Consider the following 19,462-nt stretch of genomic DNA (forward strand, 5'->3'; position numbering starts at 1 on the left):
TATTGAAGAATTAAAATGCCTGCCATATAGGAACTTATAGTCTAAGGCAGTGATGGAGAACCTGCGGCACACGTGTTATGTTTTTCTTTCAAAACAAAAAATGTTAATGTATGAGTTGTTTTTTCTAAACTAAAACCTCAGTATTCAGATTTAGTTGCAGTGGTGGCATTTTGTGATAAGTAAGAGGGTTTTGGGTTAGAGTTTGAGCTCTCATTGCTAAAAAGTTCACCATCACTGGCCTAAGGGATGAGAAGCAGTTTACAATAAAGTGGCTAAATTTTAAATTTAAAATTTGTGATAACAGTAAAAACAATATGTTATTATAAAACTACTCAGCTTCAATTGAAATCTGTCCATATTTTTATATACTCTGTAATTTTGAGACCAATTCATTTCATCTGAGTCCCGGTTCCAAATAAAAAGCTATTCCATGTACATAATTTTGTTGTGGCAGACTCTTGGCTATTTTAGCCACTACAGTACAGATACTGAGTGAACAAATATACACAAATCCCTACCCTCAAGAATCTTACAGTTTGTTTACTTATTTTTGCTCCCTATTGTGTCAGGTATTTAATTTTGGTATGTTTAAAAAGGCCAAAGTATTTTAGGATCTTTTTTATAACAAGACCCTTCTAACTGAGTTCCTTGTTACCCTTCAACCTCTACAAGATCAATTTTCACAAAATAGCCAGAGAAATTTAAATTTACAGAAAGCATATCACATCTCTACTTAAACCCCTCAAAAGCCTTCTCATTGCCATTGATAATTGTCTTCCTGAGGCCCTTTCCTATTCTTCTTGCCATCATCTCCTAATCTCACCTTGTCTTTACAACCATGCCACACAGCCGCATTAGCCCTCTCTTGTTTCTTGATCTTATTAGGGGGCCTATACTCTTCCCTCCTATTGGAGCACTCCTCCTACCCACATCTTCCCATGCCTCTTCCTGACTTAGAGCTCTGCCAAAGCATCATCTCAAATAGGCCACTGTTCATCTCCCTGTTTGTCTTCTCCCCTGTTCCCTATCCCATTGTTCAATTTTATTTTCTTCATAGCATTTGTCATTAACTGAAATTACATAATTCATTTGTATATTTATCATGTTTCCCCAAACTTCTCATTAAAATCTAAGCAGCCTGAGGTCAAGCAATTTGTCTTATTCATAACTTCCTGGCACTTGTCAATGCTTGGTGTAGGAAAGACCTTTGGGGCCGGAGATTTAGCTCAGTGGTTCCGTCGCCTGCCCTGCAAGCACAAGGACCCGAGTTTGATCCCTGGTACCAAAAAAAAAAAAAGAAAGAAAGACCTTTAACAAATATTCACTATGTATTCATATATATTTTCCACCATCTTTTCCCCCCGAAGGAAATGGACAGTGCCTGTTCCTTTCTTCTGTTTCTGTTTAATTTCTTTATTTAGCCTGCTCTCCCTCATTATTCTGTAAACTATTGGTTTTGTTTTACTTATTTTCTTGCAAACACATTAAGATTACTGTACAAAATATCAGTTGATGATTAGAAGGAAGAAATTTGATCATCTCATACAACTTCAAAGCTTGAAATTGAAATCAAGCCAAATCAAATATAATTTGTGAGGTAGAAGACATCAAAGACCAGTGAGCAAGAAGTTACTAGATGGTACTGGGAAAATTAGCAAATGTTTGAAAAAGATACCAAGTTATAACATTACCATGCAACAAAATAAATTCAACAGTGCAGTTAAGCAAACAAAGAAATAAAATAGAAGTACTTGTCTGGCTAAAAGTTACTTGAAGACTTTTTAACCTTGATTTTACAACAAGTATTTTAATGTAAATATGTCAGAATAGGATAGTCTCAATCAAAAGACAAGTAGAAAATTAGGAAAATATTTGTACTTGATATAACTGACAAAGTAATATTAAATTACTAATGTATAAAGAACATACATGGTTGAATAAAAAACACAAGGTTCTGTCTGAGTGGCCATTCTATTTCATACCATGCTCTGTGTGCCTGTTCATACCACTTCTTCTCAATGTTGAAACATCCTCAGGCTTCTTTCCTTCTCCTTACTCATTCCCTAGAGGACTTCAATCCATCTCATGATTTTACACCCTATGCAGCTGCAGGGTCCATATTTATGTCTTCAGTTTTACCCCTTGAACTCACATATCACTCTACTTATTCTTTCCTCTTAAATGTTCCATATGCGTCTCAAATTTAACACTTTCTGGACAGTTCTTGATTTTTACCTCCATACTTATGATCCTATTATCTCTCCAGTGTTTGTCCACCACGATAAGCAGCCCTACCCAGTTGCCTTAAAATTGCCCTTAATTCCTTTTTCTCTTAATCATACAAGCCCAGTAGCATGTCCTCTTCAAAATATCCTGAAACATATTACTTTCCTTTCTTTGTACTGCTAATACCATATTATCATTACCATTGCTCATGTCACCATTAGTCTCTTTGCTAATCTCCCTATTTCCTCTCTTTCTTATAGACCCTTTTCCTACCAACAGCCAATTAATGTAAACCAGATTAAATCACTCCACTGCTCAGAGCCCTGCAATGACTTACCAAAACTCTTGGGTCAAAATTCAAAGCCTTTTTAGTGGCCTGCATGCTCTGGCCTCTTGTTCTCTCCGACTTAATTTGTCACCATCACTCTGCATTTGTTCGCTGGGCTGCAGCCAAATGGCCTGCTTCACTTTCCTCAAACACAAAAATAGACCCTCAACCACTTTCCAGAGCTTTGATTTTGTCTTTTCTATGTTGGGAATGTTTTCCTCATGAATCTATGTGGCACACTCTGTTCAAGTATTGTCTCTTCAGAGAGGCTCACTCTGATACTGTGTCAAAAATAATAGACTCCTTTACTCTCTGTCCCTTTTCTTTGCTACTCTTTTTTGTGTTTTTCATAGCAATGATCATTGCCTAAAATGCTTTTTAAGCTTTTTATTTATTTATTGTGGATATTTTTGTTTCTTGCACTAAAAACAAACTCTACATTTGACTTGTTTACAGAAGCACCTAAAATTGTGCTTAGAATATAAATATAGTAGGCACAGAATAAAAGAATTGCACTCAACAAATAAATGTTAGGTATTTCAAACATATAATTAGTCAAATAAATGTAAGTTAAAAGTACAATAGAGTAGCATTTTTACCTTTCATATTTGCAAACTAAAAACCAATGAACCACACATTGGTGAAAGTACATAGGCTCCCTTAGCCCCTGATTGAGAGAGTATAGATTGAGACAAGTTTGATAATCTTGTCAAATATTTTGTCCATCTCTCTATGTAGACCTTATTAACCACCATATTAATGCTTTGTTTATCATAGTCCACTCCTTTATCTGTGATCAAAAACCACTGTAGCTCTGAAGCCATTAGTAAAATCTCTGTTTAGCTATTTAAGGCCTGAGAAATTTTTGCCAGGCTGAGCCCTTTGGCCATAATTGCCTTTGCCGCTACTTTTAACAGTTGGTGCATTGGGACTGTCACAGAGGACCAAGAGGGGAAGCAGGGATGACCCAAAGGGGTATATATAACTTGTGGAAGAAAACCCTAGAAGTGATGAGGAAGTAGCTATTAGACAAGAAACATGCAGACACCTGGAAAACAGGGATCCATTACCCCCTATGTAGATGGCAATGAACTTCTATTTGTGTTGCATATCCAAATAAGGAGCATAGATGCAAATATGACTTGTGATTTCATGGATAAGAATATCTCTAAAAATCAAGAAGTCTGATTTCTCTTCTCTGCTTTAACATGAGTTGCTATAATTAAGTCTTTAAAAGCAAATGCCTAGGTATTTTAGTGGGTAGATTTTCCATTACAAGTGTGGATAATATCCACTGTGCTTTGATTTCACTGACTTGCACATTGCTTTTTAAAAATGGGAATTGACATTTTCTTATTTTTTTCAACTTTTGAGCTCAGAATGACAATTTTACTCTCAAATGCTCCAGTTTTATCCTTAAATAACCAGAAGTTGCTGCTATCAAAAAGGACTTTTAAATTAAGACCAGTCTTCAGAAAGACTCATCTAATTTATTTAAGAATCTGTAACTACTGAAATGCCCAATTGAATGGTCACAGATCAGAATTTAATATTTTTTAAAGACTGTAATATCCTTTATTAGTAGAGTCATATATCTTCCTTATTCATTCTCTGTGCTAGCCTACCCAGGTTTCCTCTGCCCCCTCTCAAAGTTTAGTTTAAATAATAATTGATTCAGTTGATGAAAGATCTCAGAATTATAATTTCAACAGATAGGTCCTGTGCAAAGGTTCCTTGTCAGGATGGTTGCATGGGATCTAAGAGGAAGCCAGAATCAGGGAAGGGGCAACTCACATTTGTTAGTTAGACTCCATGGGAGGGTATCTGTTCTTTCCCCAGGAGTGCCTAGAAGCTATATATTCCCCAACTCTCCCAGGGATCAAGATCTGACTCCACTTAAGGGTGTTCCACTCAGGGCCTGACCTAATCAGGATGTCTTGAAAATGTGCAGGTTCCCAGGAAGCATGAGGAGTCTTAACAATTATAATGTAATAAAAACTCCATGAGAGCAGGAACCATATCTATCTATCTTTTTCACTGCTTTTTCCAAGTACCTGGCACAGAGAAGAAACTCAAATATTTGTGAAATGAATGAATGCTTTTTAGCTTAAATTATAGAGTAATACATGTGCCTGAGAGTATTATATTGCATAAGTCTTATGTCCTTGATGTCAGTCCAGCTTTGGGCCTTAAACTCTGTATTTCCAGACCCTACCTCAGTACCTGACACTATTTATTGTGGTCAATAAATATTTAGTTTAATTAATAAATACTGTTGTGAAACCTAAGAGGCATATAAAGTTCTCCAGGAAAATTTCTATATATGTCCATCAAGATTTTTAACATTAGGCTTGTAGGGGCTGGGGATTTAGCTCAGTGGTTCCGCCGCTGCCTGCCTCGCAAGTGCAAGATCCTGAGTTCGATCTCCGGTACAAAAAAAAAAAATTAGGCTTATTATCCGTATTTATGTAATTGACTGCATTTTTCAGAGATACAGTATTTTATTGTTGAATTATGGTAAAGAAATGATAGGCTAATAATGTTCCCTAAGCCAGGAAGCTTATGTGTCCTTGGTTATCACTATTAGTAGTCAATTGACAAATCGGAATTTCAAGAGACATTGATAGCTATGTAAATGTAATTTTGTTCTATTTTTGTATTCAGTTATTTAAGCATTTGTACTATAAACATATCTGTATCTGAAGTACTTCTGTTGTTTTAAAGAGAAGAGAATTGTTAATTCTTAACCAATTTGGGTAAAATAGTAACACTATCTCCTACTTAGCCCAAAGTAAATAAATTTTTTCATTTAAAACAAAGGTAAAATTTACATAAACATACAGATCTTAAGTATTCAGTCTAAGAATTTTGGTAGTCACGTATACCTTGTAACAGCCATCTACAAAAATACGTCTGAAATGATTATTTATTTTATCCCAGGATTCCCTCATATCCCTTTACACTCCCAACCCCACTCTTGAGGCAACTGCTTTATCAGATTTTTATCACCATCTGTTTGTTTTGCCTGTTCTTGAGTTTCACATAAATGAAACCATACAGTGTGCACTCTTTGTATTTAATTTTTTTCATGTTCTGTATAACATTTTTGAGATTCATCCATATTATTTCATACATAATTTGTTCATTCCTTTGGAATTTTGAGTTGTATTCTATTGTATTAAATATACTACAATTTCTGTAGTATATTTCTTGATGAATGTTGGATTTGGAGTACTGTGAGTAGGCTACTGGGAACATTCTGCAGAGCTGTTTTGAATTGTTTGTTATTGTTTGTGGATGTATATTTTTATTTTTCTCGGATAAACACTTAGAAATTAAATTTCTGAATTATTGGAAAGATAGACGTTTAACTTTATAAGAAACTACCAAACTGTTTTACAGAGTAATTACATATTTTTTTTCTACTCACACCAGGAACATATTGAGGGTTCCAATTGCTCTACATCCATGCCAACATTTGCTCTTGTCAGTCTATCCATTCTAGTTGGTGTGAAATGGTATTTTATTGTCATTTAATTTGCATTTTCCTAGTGAATAATGATGTTGAGTTCTTCTCACAGCAGATTGATGATTTATATAACTTCTTTGAAGTGTCTGTTAAAGTATTTTGTATTTTGTCTATTTTTAAGTATGTTATCTTTCTTTTTCTGGGCATGTAGGAAATCTATACATTCTGGATAGGAATCTTTGTTGAGTTATATATTCCAGATATTTCTCGCCAACATGTACCTTGCCTATTCATTTTCTTAATGGTATTTTTTTATGAACAAAAAAGTTTTGATAAGAGTTCATATTATGTTTACTTTTTTCCTAGTGCCATTTGTTTCTTGTGTAAGAAATCTTTCCCTGCTCTTAGTCTCTATTAGAGATGGTCACTAAGACCACCAGTCAAATTCAGCAGTTTACTAGAATTCAAAGAAGCTGTTATGTTCATGCAAAAGGATATTGATTAAAATTGGAGACGAAAAGGTTACAGTCTAGGAAACCCAAGTAGCCTTCGAATTTTCCACTCCCCCTAGAGTACTTAGTGCTCCCAACAACAGTGTTTGATAGCACAAATGGTTGCCAACTAGAGAAGCTAACTCATTCCCTGGTGTTCTCCAATGTATGTTTATTGTGGGGTTAGTCTTACAGGCATGGAGTGCTGTGTAACTAACCTTAGCTGCTCAGTCTCCATCCTTCCAGCACTCAAATTGATAAAATAAATTTTAGGGCCAAGGTGACCAAATACAGGTTATAAATCCCCTTGTGAACATAAACTATATGGTGTGGCCCAAGGGCTAGGTATTCAAAAACATTCCTTTTTTTTTATGGTTCTGGGGTTTGAACCCAGGGCCTTCACACTGAGCTACACTCTCAACCATTCATTCATTCATTCATTCAGTTAAAGACAGAAGCTTGCTAGGTCATTAAGTTGCCCAGGCTGGCCTCAAACTTATAGTTCTCTTGCCTCAGCTTACCAGTGCAGGTATTACAGTCATGCTCCACCATGTCCAGCTCAGTAATACTCTTATCAGAAGAAGGCTTAGAGGTTATTTATCAGAAATTAGTCATAGGCCAGACCTGAACCCCTTTGGAATGTGCAGGATTTGAGCAGCCCAGGCCTAAGATCACCCTTTATCAAAAAGGTATTTGTCTTTCTTCTAGAAGCTGTGTGGTTCTAGCATTTGTATTTAAATCTCTGATCCACCTCAAACTAATTTTTGTGTGCGGAGTGAGGTAAACGTTGTGTCTTTTTCCATATATATATATATATATTCAATGGGGAAAGGAAAGACTATATCTATATATAGTCTTTCCTTTCCCCATTGAATTAAATTGGATTCTTGGTTGGAAATCCATTGTCTCTCCTTCCCTCCCTCCCTCCCTCTCTCTTTCTGTGTGTGTGTGTGTGTGTGTGTGTGTATATATATATATATATATATAAATATAATGTATATACCCACACATATATGTATATATATGTCAATTTCTGGACTGTCTATCCATTATATACTTAAAAGTGAGCTTAATTGTGTAACATTTTAGCAAGTCTTGATTTAGGTATGCTAAGTCCTCCAACTTTGCTCTTTGTCATTATTTTGGCTATTCTAGGTCCTTTGCATTTTTATTTAAATTTTATAGTCATTTTGTCAATTTTTACAAAAATTATTCAGATTTGATTGGAATTACATTGAAATCTATAAATCAATTTCAAAAGAATTAATAGCTTAACATTATTAAATAATTCATGAACATGGACTGTGTCTTCACTATTAGATATTTTCCATCCTTCCAGCAATGTTTTATAGTTTTTAATATAGAGGCATAGATTTTTTTTAATTAAGAAAATAAGTTCTTCCATTTTCTACAGCTAATCCATTCCTTCTTTTGCTTGCATTTTTTAAATGTGACTGTTTCTTTTCGTGATTATATTAGTCAGTTTCTCATTGTTGAGACACAAAATGTCAAAACACCCACAATTTAGATGAGAGGTTTAATTTGGCTCACAGTTTGAGAGAATTCAGTCCACAGTCAGCTGGCTTCAAGGCAGGAGCATCATATTAGAAGGGCTTGGTGGAGCAAAGTTCATGGTAGCCAGGAAACAGAGGAGAAGAACAGTGCTAGAGAGGAAAGGTTAAGGGATTAGATATAGACCCCAAGTCCACAAGTCCATGACCCACCCAAACACATCCAGAAGTATGGTCCACTTATCCCATAGGCACCTGAAGCCAGTCAAACTGACACAATCAAGCTGAACCATCATACAGACTCACATTACTTTGTATTCTATTGGTTCCATATCCCTGCCTTAAAATCAAACAGTTAATTCTTGATATATGTTTAGCTGCAGCTGTTTTTGATTTTTTTCTTTTAGTTGTGACAAAACATAGTGATTCTCAAAGTGAGAAAGAGAGGTCAAGAGGGAAAAACTCAATAGATGGACATCTCAGAACTGTATCCTCTTCCATTCTGATGTTTTCTCCTAGGCCAGAGAAACTCTGGTCCCTAAAGACTGTTAGTGAGAACCATGGCACCTTTTGGAATGATTCATATTTTTCAGGCACATCAGGCCGGAGAACAAATTAGTTGAAAACTACCACTGTAAAAACAGAAACCTTAATATTTATTCCTATGTATCTCAAGAAGCTTATCTAATGATTTTATACACTATAATTAATGTATAATTGCTTATTATTTGTTAGATTAGGTTAACTAATATTATAAGTAGGCTGATATTCATAAGCCTGGAAGAAATAAATATGAGCCATAATCCACTCAGAATAGATCAGTAATGACAGACTACAAATATATAGGAATGCAGAGAGTATTGTTTCTATCACAAAACCAAGTTGTGTATATGTGTTTGTGCTTCTGTGTGCATGTATACATTTTCCAAGTATTCCACTTTTTGTACTTAAAAAAATAATTTTAAAACCAGTTAAATTTTTTCGTGGTGGAAAAAAGTATAGTAGAATGATTTTTTAAAAAAGATAAAAGAGAAGGACAAGAGAACTGAAGAGGAAAAAATGATCGTAGAAATTAAAGAGAAAGAAGGGAGCAAAAGGAATAGAAGAGAATTGAATGTCCACTGATGAGGTTATAGCTAAATAGGACTTTGGAGGTGAAACCTGGTTGGAGGAAGTGGGTCACTGGAGGTGTGGCCTGGAAGGGTCTATCTCCTTCCCTCTTCACTTGATCCCTGCCTGCCTTTCTGCTCCCTGCCTGCCAGGTCATGAACAAATCTCTGCCATGCCCCTCTGCCATACCATGCTACCTTGGAGCCAGCTGACTGTAGACTGAAACCACGAACTGTGAGCCAAAATAAACCTTTCCTTCTTTAAGTTGTAGGTGTTAGATATTGTATCCCAGAGATGAGAAAGAAGACAGTTTGCAAATAAGGAGACATGGCAAATAGGTAAAGTAAGCCCTTAAATTTGGAGATAGGGTTTGGCCTGTATTCTAGGCCCTTGCTAGTGCATAGGCCTCTTAATGTATTTTGTTCTGTCTTCTGAATGATACGAGTGTAACATTAGATGCTATTTGGCATTGCAGATCGTAAGTTCTTGGTGTTAAAAGAGATTTTTATTTAACCCGGCCTCTCACCCATCCCAAAATTTGAAGCTAATGTATCTGAAGATGATTTTCCAATCTCCACTAGCATAGTTCCAGAATTGGAGCTATTTTACATGGAACCTGTTATATCTACTAGATAGAATTTTCTGTATCATAGCTTTTATAACTCTCCTGTAACTTTTGTAACTCATCTCATTTTTTAAACCAACACTCAAAAAGGGCTATTTTTCCTCATGGTAGCCCTTATAGCATTGGAAAATTCACCTCCCAGGTTTTTCAGTCATTCCTCTTCTGACTTAATTTTCAGCTTCCCCACTGTTTTAGAAACACAACTCATTTCTTCCGGAAATAAATACATCACCAAAAGCTGACTGCCATAGTTGTACAGTATCTCCTGTAGTGTGGGCTCTCATCTAGTATTAGTGAAGCCCCGGAATCTTAATTTTCTTCAGTATCATTACTGTGGGCTCATAGTATTTGCCTTGTCAACCAAAATAAAACATTAATGTCTGTAAGGTTGTTAGATATTTTAAAATATAAACTCATATTAATTCCTGCCTCCCTGTTCTATATGTAGTGCCTAATTGTAAAATTTTAACGTGATTATATGAACTTTCATTTATCTTCATTAATTTTTTCTGCTTAATTTATCTCTCGTGCTAGCCTGTTATTTTAAACTTGGATTCTTTTATTTGATGTACTAGGTATCTCTGTAGTCTTTGGTCTGAAGTTTATTAACACATGTTCTCTTTGTTCAAGTCACAAAGTTGTAGAATTTTTTTTTTTATCTTAAAGGAACCTAAAATATCCTAAAATTTAGCTCCCTTGTTTTAGGGAGAAGGAAACTTAGGTCCTGCAGGGCAGAATTTGCACAGCTTATTAATAAAGACGATGACCTAAAAACAAGTGAGCAAATCTATAGACCAAGTTTAAGACATATCATCACTAGGAGCCTTAGTGGGACATTGACCTTGACCAGTACACATGGGGTGCAGGTGTTCAACTGTAACTAAGCATGCATTATCTTCTATCATATCTACAAGTAATGAAATCCAGTGGACTTAAACACTATGAGACAGGAGGCAAAGTTGTCTTGGAATTACTTATTTTTAGTGAACTATATTGGGTACCTGTAATAACTGTGTCTATTTCCAAATAATTAGTAAAAATATTTAAATAAACCATTCTGTTTTCTAATTGGTGGTTTCTATAATCCTTTTAAAAATCAGAACATATTCCTACTTTCGTTTTTCTGCTATTTCTATTTTTATTTAATAAAACAAAATGAGTAATATATTTAAATACAAACTTAACTATATGAAACTTAAAATTACCTAAACAATTGTGTCCACAGACTGTATAGAAAATGAGAAAAAAAATCTTTGATGCTAATGCTATAATCAGATGCAGGGCCGGGGATTTAGCTCAGTGGTTTTGCTGCCAGCTGCGCAAGCACAAGGACCAGAGTTCAATCCCTGGTACCAAAAAAAAAAAAGGAAAGAAAAAAGATGCAAATGTGTAGCTTTAAATGTTTTTATTGGGAAAAAGAGAAAATGAAAAGAAGTGAATGAATGAATGAATGAATGAATGAACAAATTAATGAACCAAGCATACAGCCTTGGAGAACACAGGAAAGAAATAACAAGAAAACTAGAAAGTAAAATATAGAGAAAAATAATTTAGAGTAAATTGAAAATTGATTCTTTGACAAAAATATAGGCAAGTATCTAAACAAATTATATTACAGAAAGTGAAATAAATACTAGATGTATAATATATCTGAAAAATCTATAAGTAGAAAGTAGATAAACCAGAATGGTGTCGAGAATTGGCTACCAAAAGAGAAAAGATTGTGCAGACTTTTTATAAAGGTGGTAATGGATTTTTTAAAAAATCCTTCAGAAAGGCTTTAGAAGTTAAATCAAAACAGATATGACTCTAGCACTTAAGAAGCTGCTATACACCTTAGAGTTCTTTCAGTGGAGTAAGGGTCACGTAGCCTGCTGTAAGAGATCAACAGGGTAGTAAGAAGCTAGAAAGAGTTATCCATTTTCAGAGTTTCAGAAACTGAACAAAAGGAGCCCAACAATAAAGTCAGGTCAGAGTTAGGTTATAGTACAAGTGTTTTGAAGAGATTCTTGTATCTTCAGAAAATGCCCCTACTATTACTGATTTAACCTGCTAACTGACATGGTACCAAAAAGTAAGCTTTGGCACATTTTAAAAACAATCTTCCCTATGCGTTACTATTTTTAATAATAATGAATAGCCAATGGTAATAAAAGACTTTGATTACACAGTTGGTCATTCATTAGATTTGATACTCGGTGTCTTAACTCCAAATTACCCTTGTTTATTTAACAATAAACATTGTACTCTATCTTTAACTCAAACCCTGCTGTCTATCACATCTCTGAAAACTGCATTTTCACTTGTGCACCTCATATCATACACCACAGCCTTAATACTTATTAGAAGCTGTTTAGTATTTAATGTAAAAAATGTGCTATTAATATTTTAGATCTAAATTAGATAACTTTTGGCAAAACCTGTCATGCCTCAAACAACTGTAGACAGCATGCTTTCTATACAATTACATGATTTACAATTATTTGTGTCCTAAAAGTACAGAGTTGTCTTCAATTGTTTGGAAAAGAAAATATGCTTCTGGAAAATATGCTTCTGGGTAGTGGATGAGGGGGAGAAGTGTTTAAAAACAAAAAAAAGTTCAAAAAAGGAAACAGTGCTCATCTCCTTTTAAGAGCTATTCAGATGAAAAATTACTCAGCATGAGCTTGAGCTATATGTTTTTCATGGTTATTAGTACTAATGAAGATACATTAGCCATATTCTCTTGATAATGCTCTAGCTGTTTCTTAGTACTTTTATCAACATATAAATTTTACAACTGGCAATATGGGAATTTGACTAGTACATTCTTGCTTATAAAAAAGGGTAACAACATTATAACTTCTTCATATCTGTGAATTATGAATCTAGACTTGCAAACAATCAAAACAAAAATGCAGCTGAACTTCAGTATCATGATAGCTCTTCTTTCTACTATCACAAGAAATGGGAATGCATGCCCAACTGCTGAGTAGAACATCATACCAGAGTTAAATGCTTAGCTAATCCAGAATTTATGAGTTCTTTCTATTTTATTCATTCTTTTTTCTTAGTAAATATATATTGAGAGTCTTTTCTGTTGCCAACCTGTAGTGTTTATAAAAGCAGCTAAGAAGGTGAATGGTGTATAAGTACTCTATATCCTTATTTCCACTAGGAAACATTATTTTTAATAATTTTGGAAGGATATTAAATAGCTCAGTTCATTAAAGATGAGACAATACAAAAGGAATCATTTGAAATTTTTTCACACTCAATGCATTGAGTTATAAATAAATAGATTTTTCTTTTGTAAAGATGAATCCCAGATTTTAAACTTGAATTATTCTGTCTCCAAAGCAATGTAAGCTCAGTACCTTGCACATAATATTAGGTAGTGCCATTAGAGAAAGCTTCATGGAAGGGAGAAACATAGTGTTCTTTTGTTTTTATTATAAAAATATGGATCAATTCTGTTTGAGAGAGTGATACCTAGTAATACCAAGGATATAGCTGTCATATAAAAAGTAGAATTATTGTATAAGTGCTGCCAGAGATCTAAGAGAAGAAAATGATAGTACAATTCAAGTTAACTAAAATCAAATAGCAGAATCTTTTGTACTTTCATGGAAAGAGTAAATTTCTATTAATTATTTAGGCAATAAAAATATAGTTTGATATTGTCATGGAATGAGACTACCTCCTACAACTAAAGTAATCATAATTGATCTTCAAGATAACAATCCTGGAATATACTGCAAGATTATGAAGGAAGTAATCGTTCATTTAGTAGATATTCTTGGGTGCCCTTTTTTTTGCCAAATGAATTTATAACACAGGTAGTGGCAAACCATATAAGAAGCCAAGAAAAAAATAGGATGGTGGGGGGTGAGTTGATAGCCACTGAGTGACAGAGTCAAACAAGAATAAATCTTTGGGTCTACAATGCAGAAATCACCAATCACCTTGACTGGTTTTACTGCAGTAGCAAAGAGGCCACAGCCAGAGCTTAGTGGACCAAAGGGAACCGATGTAACATGTAAAGATACTTTGAGAAAACATGAGTAGGGAAAGAAATGGGATGGGAACTACATAGGGACCAACAGTTTGGGACCAAAAGAGAAAATAGTATGCTCCCATACGTAGTCACCATGGTTGTATGATAATGGTAATGATACAGTAGAGGGGAAGAAAGTAATGATGCAGGAGAGAAGGCTACAGGAGCAGCAATCTCATGAGATAAAGAGGAGATGGGATTCAGAGCACAAATGCAGAGGCTAGTCATGGCTAGGATCATGGACTTCTTGACACTGAGAAAGACTTAGACTGCAGGTAGATGTAGCTACCATTTAATATTTTAAAGTAGCTACAATGTGCTACTCAGTGGCAATATGGCAGTATTAACAAAAGAGACAAAAATCCTTCCTCTCATGAAACATATTTAAATGGAGATTGTAGGAGGTGGACAAATGATACTGAAATAAGTAAAATATAGTATGTCAGGTAATGAAAACTGCTATCAAGAAAAATAAACAGGGAAGTGGGTCAGGAGGACATGGAGGGCTGGGGCAGGGAGCTGGTGTGGGTTGCAATTTTAATGAACTGGCCAGTTGAAATAACTTCTAGAAATTTACTTCATGGTTATCAGAAACATTTATTTTCAAAATAAAATTAAATCTGGTCTATTAGGCTTGTGGGACTTCTACTCTCAGCCTCATTTCACATGTGCCCCTTCTCGAACACCCCAGGACTTTGCAAGCCCTGTACCTCTCCCTTATTGTCCACATCATAGATTTTAGACACATACTTATTTATGTGATTTTTGGTTAATTTATTTTTTTTCTCTACTGAACTACAAGCTCCAAGAAGGGAACTATGTTTGAGGCAAATGTATCTTCCAAATATAATACTGTACTGGCACATAGTGTCCTATTTGTTAAAAGAATGAAAGAGTGAATATAAAGCAGTAAGATTGATTTCATAGGCTCTGTTTTTAAGAGTCTTGTTATTATTCTGTGGTCACTTTAAGTTTTCACTTGTTACTTTATATAGCTGATCTAGTAAAAGCCCTTTTACAAAGCAGAACAAGGGATGTTTAGTGGAGTATGTGAAATAGTCATCTTCTAATTTAAATAATGTATGCCCACTTAATTTTTTTTTTAAACAGGACCAACCCCAAAGGCACTCCCCTGAATATAAATAAGGTATCTAATAGCCTGATTAATTTTGGAAGAAAGCTGATTTCCCCAGCAATGACCCCAGGCAGCGTGGGTGGCCCTATACCCGGGGACAACAGCGGCTCTTCCTCTGCTGTGATTCCCACCAAGACCTCCACAGAAGCCCCAAGGCATCAGCAACAGCAACAGCAGCAACAGCAGCAACAGCAGCAACAGCAGCAGCAGAGGCTAATGAAATCTGAAAGCATGCCAGTGCAATTGAACAAAGGTAGGAAAAAAATGCCAGTAAAGCCAAAGAATACACAGTGTAGTCTAGGATTTCCTCACCTGCCTATGAGGAACCAGCCTCTCCAAAACAAAAATTAGTGCAAAACTTAATTTTAAAAAATCAGTTGTATTTGATCCTTTTCAGTTGGGATGTCAGATACTGTACTTTGTGAATCCAGTTTTTAAAATATTTATATTCTAATATACTTGCATCTTTGTCCAGTGGCTGCCCCTATGTATGATTACAGTATAGAACTTGAGATCGGTTGCTTATATTTTCTGTTAACTTTGTATTAGTAATGCTCCCAAGAGAGTAATGATGTCTTTCAGAAAAGAATCTGAATTGAGAAGGTATAATACCATGGGCTTTTTTCATCACAGTATGTATCAATACATTGCAGTGGTTTGGAGAAGGCATGCCAGTAGGCTTGTGGTCTCTCATCTAGCTGCTTTCCCTCTAAGGAATACAAACTAGAATCTTAACCCTAACCCTAAGGGAAAAAGAAAAAAGCTTAACAAAATCTCAAGAAGCCAAAATAAGTGTTTAAGTCCATACACTAAAAATTAGCACCATAGGATTTAAGAGCAGAAGATACCCAGGAGATCATCCAACCCACATCTGTTGTTGGATAAGTAAGGGCACTGCTACTGATTCCGCTCCTGGTAGCACTCCTGCTACTGGCAGTCAGGTAAGTTCTTTGCTATGTCAGGGTCTTCCTAGTGCTTCACCTCCATCAGGCACTTTACTCATAAGACAGCCCTTCAGGCTCTTACCGAGAACCTTTATACAATGCTCTTTATTTTCAAAGTGGCCAAATGTATTAGGTCTCTCTGTTCCTAGTAGACTGCAAACAGCTACATTTATTTTTATCAGTGAAACTCTGCTAAATAGAAGCAAGAAAGCAAGAAACACTAAATGATGGAAGAAAATATGCAAAGAGCAATGCTATGACGTCAGAAACAAAGAAGTCTGGAACCATTTAGTGTCAGAACAAACATCCTGATCCAAGTCTCTTTTATGTCATAAAGAATCCCTGTGTTACATCAGTGTCCAGTACTTGATATTGACACTGTTACCAGTAAGAAGACTTTAAATGAAGTTCCACATACTCTGTTTAAGAAGGTTGCATCAAGGCCCGGGGATTTAGCTCAGTGCTTCCACCACATGCCTCGAAAGTTCAAGGTCCCGAGTTCGATCTTCCATACCCAAAATAAAAGGTTACATCCAAAATTATTTTAAAATCTACACATTTCCAGTTAGATTTATAAATGCATAGACTCTGTTCTCCAGTGATGCAAATTAACAAATACTCAATAATGATGTGTGTTTGCACATACCTGCACACACATGTGTGTCTGTATATTCCTCCATTATTTACATGTCATCTGTCTTTTCTATATTTCTTTGCCTATATTAAATATCAGACTTTATATAATTACTGTTTAAATTTTTATCAGAATATTCAGCTTACTTTACATGAGAATAGCTCATTTAAAATTACATTTTTTACGATTTAAAGAAAAGACAGATCATTAACATATTGTAAATGTATTTTAATTCCAAGAGATATTCCTACTTCAAGAATGGAAATGGATGTTATTTTATATATTTCTTAATTGTACTGTTTTATTGTTCTAAACAAATATGATTTCAATATTGCTTGGATAACAAGCTTTAGTCAGTTGTATTTCTAACTGATGGCAGGCAAATCAGTCAGAGAATCTCTCAATGCTGCAGCTTAAATTTTCTGAGGAACAAAGCCAAATGACTATAGAAATATAAAGTTGTGTCTCTGTGGAAATGTCAAGTATTAATATCACAGTAAGTGAGAAAGGAAGAATATGGAGATGGAACAACTGATGAAAACTAAGCCCCCAGTTATAAGGAGACAGCAGAGCACTTAAGCAAAGTATTTGGAAAATGAATATCACTGGGGCATTTTGTAACTGATCCCTCTCCTGAAAGAAATTGGCCTTGATTTGCAACTCATATATTTTTATTTCTGGTACACTCTTCTTGTGTCAGTCTACCAAAAGAGCTATTCTACCTTTCTTTATAGTAAAGATAAATATTCCTGCTAATCCTCCTCTCTGCATAAAGACTTGAATAAAATAAAGCATATAAAAACAGTTTATAGAAGTAGGAAGAGCTTGATTCTCTTCTACCTTAAACTGTCTGCCTCCATTTCCTCACCAGAAAATGAGAGACTTGGACCGATTCCTACGGAGCTTCCCACATCTAAAAAACTCTGTTGTTCTTTTTGTGGAAAATGTATGTATTAACTCTATAATGAAAAATATTTCACCAGCATTGGTTCTTTGTCCTGGTATTTCCCACAAGTACTCTGCTTGCTGTTTCACTGACAAATCTGCAAGTATGTCTCCTCAGGTTATTGAACACAACAGCCTGTGGAGGGGCTTGTGTTGGCGTGTGATGTCTATCTTGAATAGTCATCTACTTAGTGCTTTTGTGGAAATATTATAGCCTTTTTAGTGTACTCTTTTGGAAAATGTAAAAGTTGTTTTGAAAAGTGGTTGTTGTAAACAGGAAAATGTATGAGGTTCTCATAGGCTACAATTATTTGTGCTTATAAAGGGGAGAGTTGTGTTTGTAATCCAAATTCATGCATGTGTTTATTGGTTGAAATGCACTGTGTAGCTTGTATATGTGTTGGGGATGGAATAATGAAGAAAACGAGCAACAAAGATGTTCCCCATAATTTTTTGGTGATACTTATATTAAAATAAGTTTTAGTCTCTCTATATATGTTAGTAGACAACCTAAAGTAAAATGAGCAGCAGGTATAGAATTTCCTGAAAGTATACAAAAAGTAGGCCCATCATTTATCAGTGAATTCAGAGTTAACTATATTATGAAAATTCAGGACTTGACCATTTCCCCTGGAAGCTGTTTATCACTTGTTTGGAATATGTTACTATTTATAGATTTTCTTTCCATTATAGGAGAATGCAAATGTATGTCCTGTTAATTGATGGGGATGATATAATTACAATTTAACAATTTCCAGATGAGTTGGCCATGCTTAAATAATCGTAGCCAGTGGTCAGCACACTGAGAGCATGTTATTTAATTCAAAATTTGATTTTTTTACTACTGTATATATTATATAAAAGGTAAAGGAGAAGTAATTCTGTTAATTATAATTTATCTTTTGTGGAAAATATAGTACTTTTTAAAAAGGTTTGTTAATCTCAAAATAGCATAGGCCTTATGGTGCTATAGCCAGAAGGTTATTTTGTTGACAGTGACTATGCTCAGTGTTGAACTTTGTCATTCAGGAAGGAAATCAGAACCTTGTTAGAGCACTTCAGGCTCCTCATGGGACTTCCTGCTATGCTCCTTTTCTTAGTTGTTGAAGTGCTCTTTTTTTATTCTTGTTTCCTTTATCTTTAGTTTTAATTATTTTTAAAAATCTTGCCGGGGATTTAGCTCAGTGGTGCCTCCGCCTGCCTCGCAAGCGCAAGGTCGTGAGTTCATCCCCAGTACAAAAAAAAAAAATTTAATTCAATCCCCAGTACTAAAAAAAAAGTTTTTTGAGCACTACTTTATTTTAAGCATTTACTACATGTCCAATTTGTAAATGAAATCTTAACTATAATAAGTATATCAAATAAAGGGGGTGTAGTTCACAGCTTTATTTTTATATGTTAACATTTGTAAGTATATGTGGTAACTTTTAAAATCTTTTCATTATCTACTATGAAATTAGAACTTATTTAGGTCCTACCATTGAAAGAATTGCTTTCAAGTGTAGGTAAAAATCAATTTGTATAATATTGGAAGAGATTAATTTCAAAAGAATGGCTGTTAATAAATGATTTATCACTTTCTTTTGGGTTTGAAGTTTAAAAAAAAAACAATATAAAATCACACTAATATTTGTAGCACCATGAAATTTGCTCAGCAAAGTCTTACGATTGCTAAAGTTTTCTATACTCTAATCTAGTAGAAACTTGTTTGCTTTTTCTGTAGGAAAAACAAACAAAATTCTTAGGAAATATTTTTTGAAACATTATTTCCTTTTAAAATATATTTTTCTAATCTTGTGTTACATTTTCTGTTATACTATATTTTTAGTAATTTGGTAAAAGTATTAATTGAATATGAAAGAGAGAAGTAAAGTTGGTTGTTTCCTTCTTATAAAAATCTCATATTATTTTTTCTTATGAAATCCAGGAGATGTAGTGACAGGAAGCGATGCTCAGCTTTCTGTTCCTGCCCAGACTCTAACTGACCTCCAAGGTACAGTTACCATAG

At 34.7% G+C, this 19,462-nt stretch overlaps 1 protein-coding gene across 14 annotated transcripts in view; it reads left to right on the top strand.

Moving 5' to 3' along the window:
• Window positions 1-19,462, top strand: part of Tbc1d5 (TBC1 domain family member 5) — a 630,984-nt gene that overhangs the window by 550,885 nt on the left and 60,637 nt on the right. For 8 of the 14 annotated variants that reach the window (XM_087181491.1, XM_087181481.1, XM_087181483.1 and 5 more), the window contains one exon: window positions 14,907-15,184. In XM_087181491.1, the coding sequence (XP_087037617.1) occupies window positions 14,907-15,184 (278 nt within the window). Of the gene's footprint in view, window positions 1-14,906; window positions 15,185-19,381; window positions 19,448-19,462 lie in introns of all 14 variants that reach the window. The other 6 variants (XM_087181487.1, XM_087181488.1, XM_004864266.3 and 3 more) reach the window with 1 other exon arrangement.

Source organism: Heterocephalus glaber, unplaced genomic scaffold (genome assembly GCF_053883595.1).
Source record: "Heterocephalus glaber isolate CG9 unplaced genomic scaffold, H.glaber_assembly_v1.0 deba00001472, whole genome shotgun sequence".
Classification (NCBI taxonomy): domain Eukaryota; kingdom Metazoa; phylum Chordata; class Mammalia; order Rodentia; family Bathyergidae; genus Heterocephalus; species Heterocephalus glaber.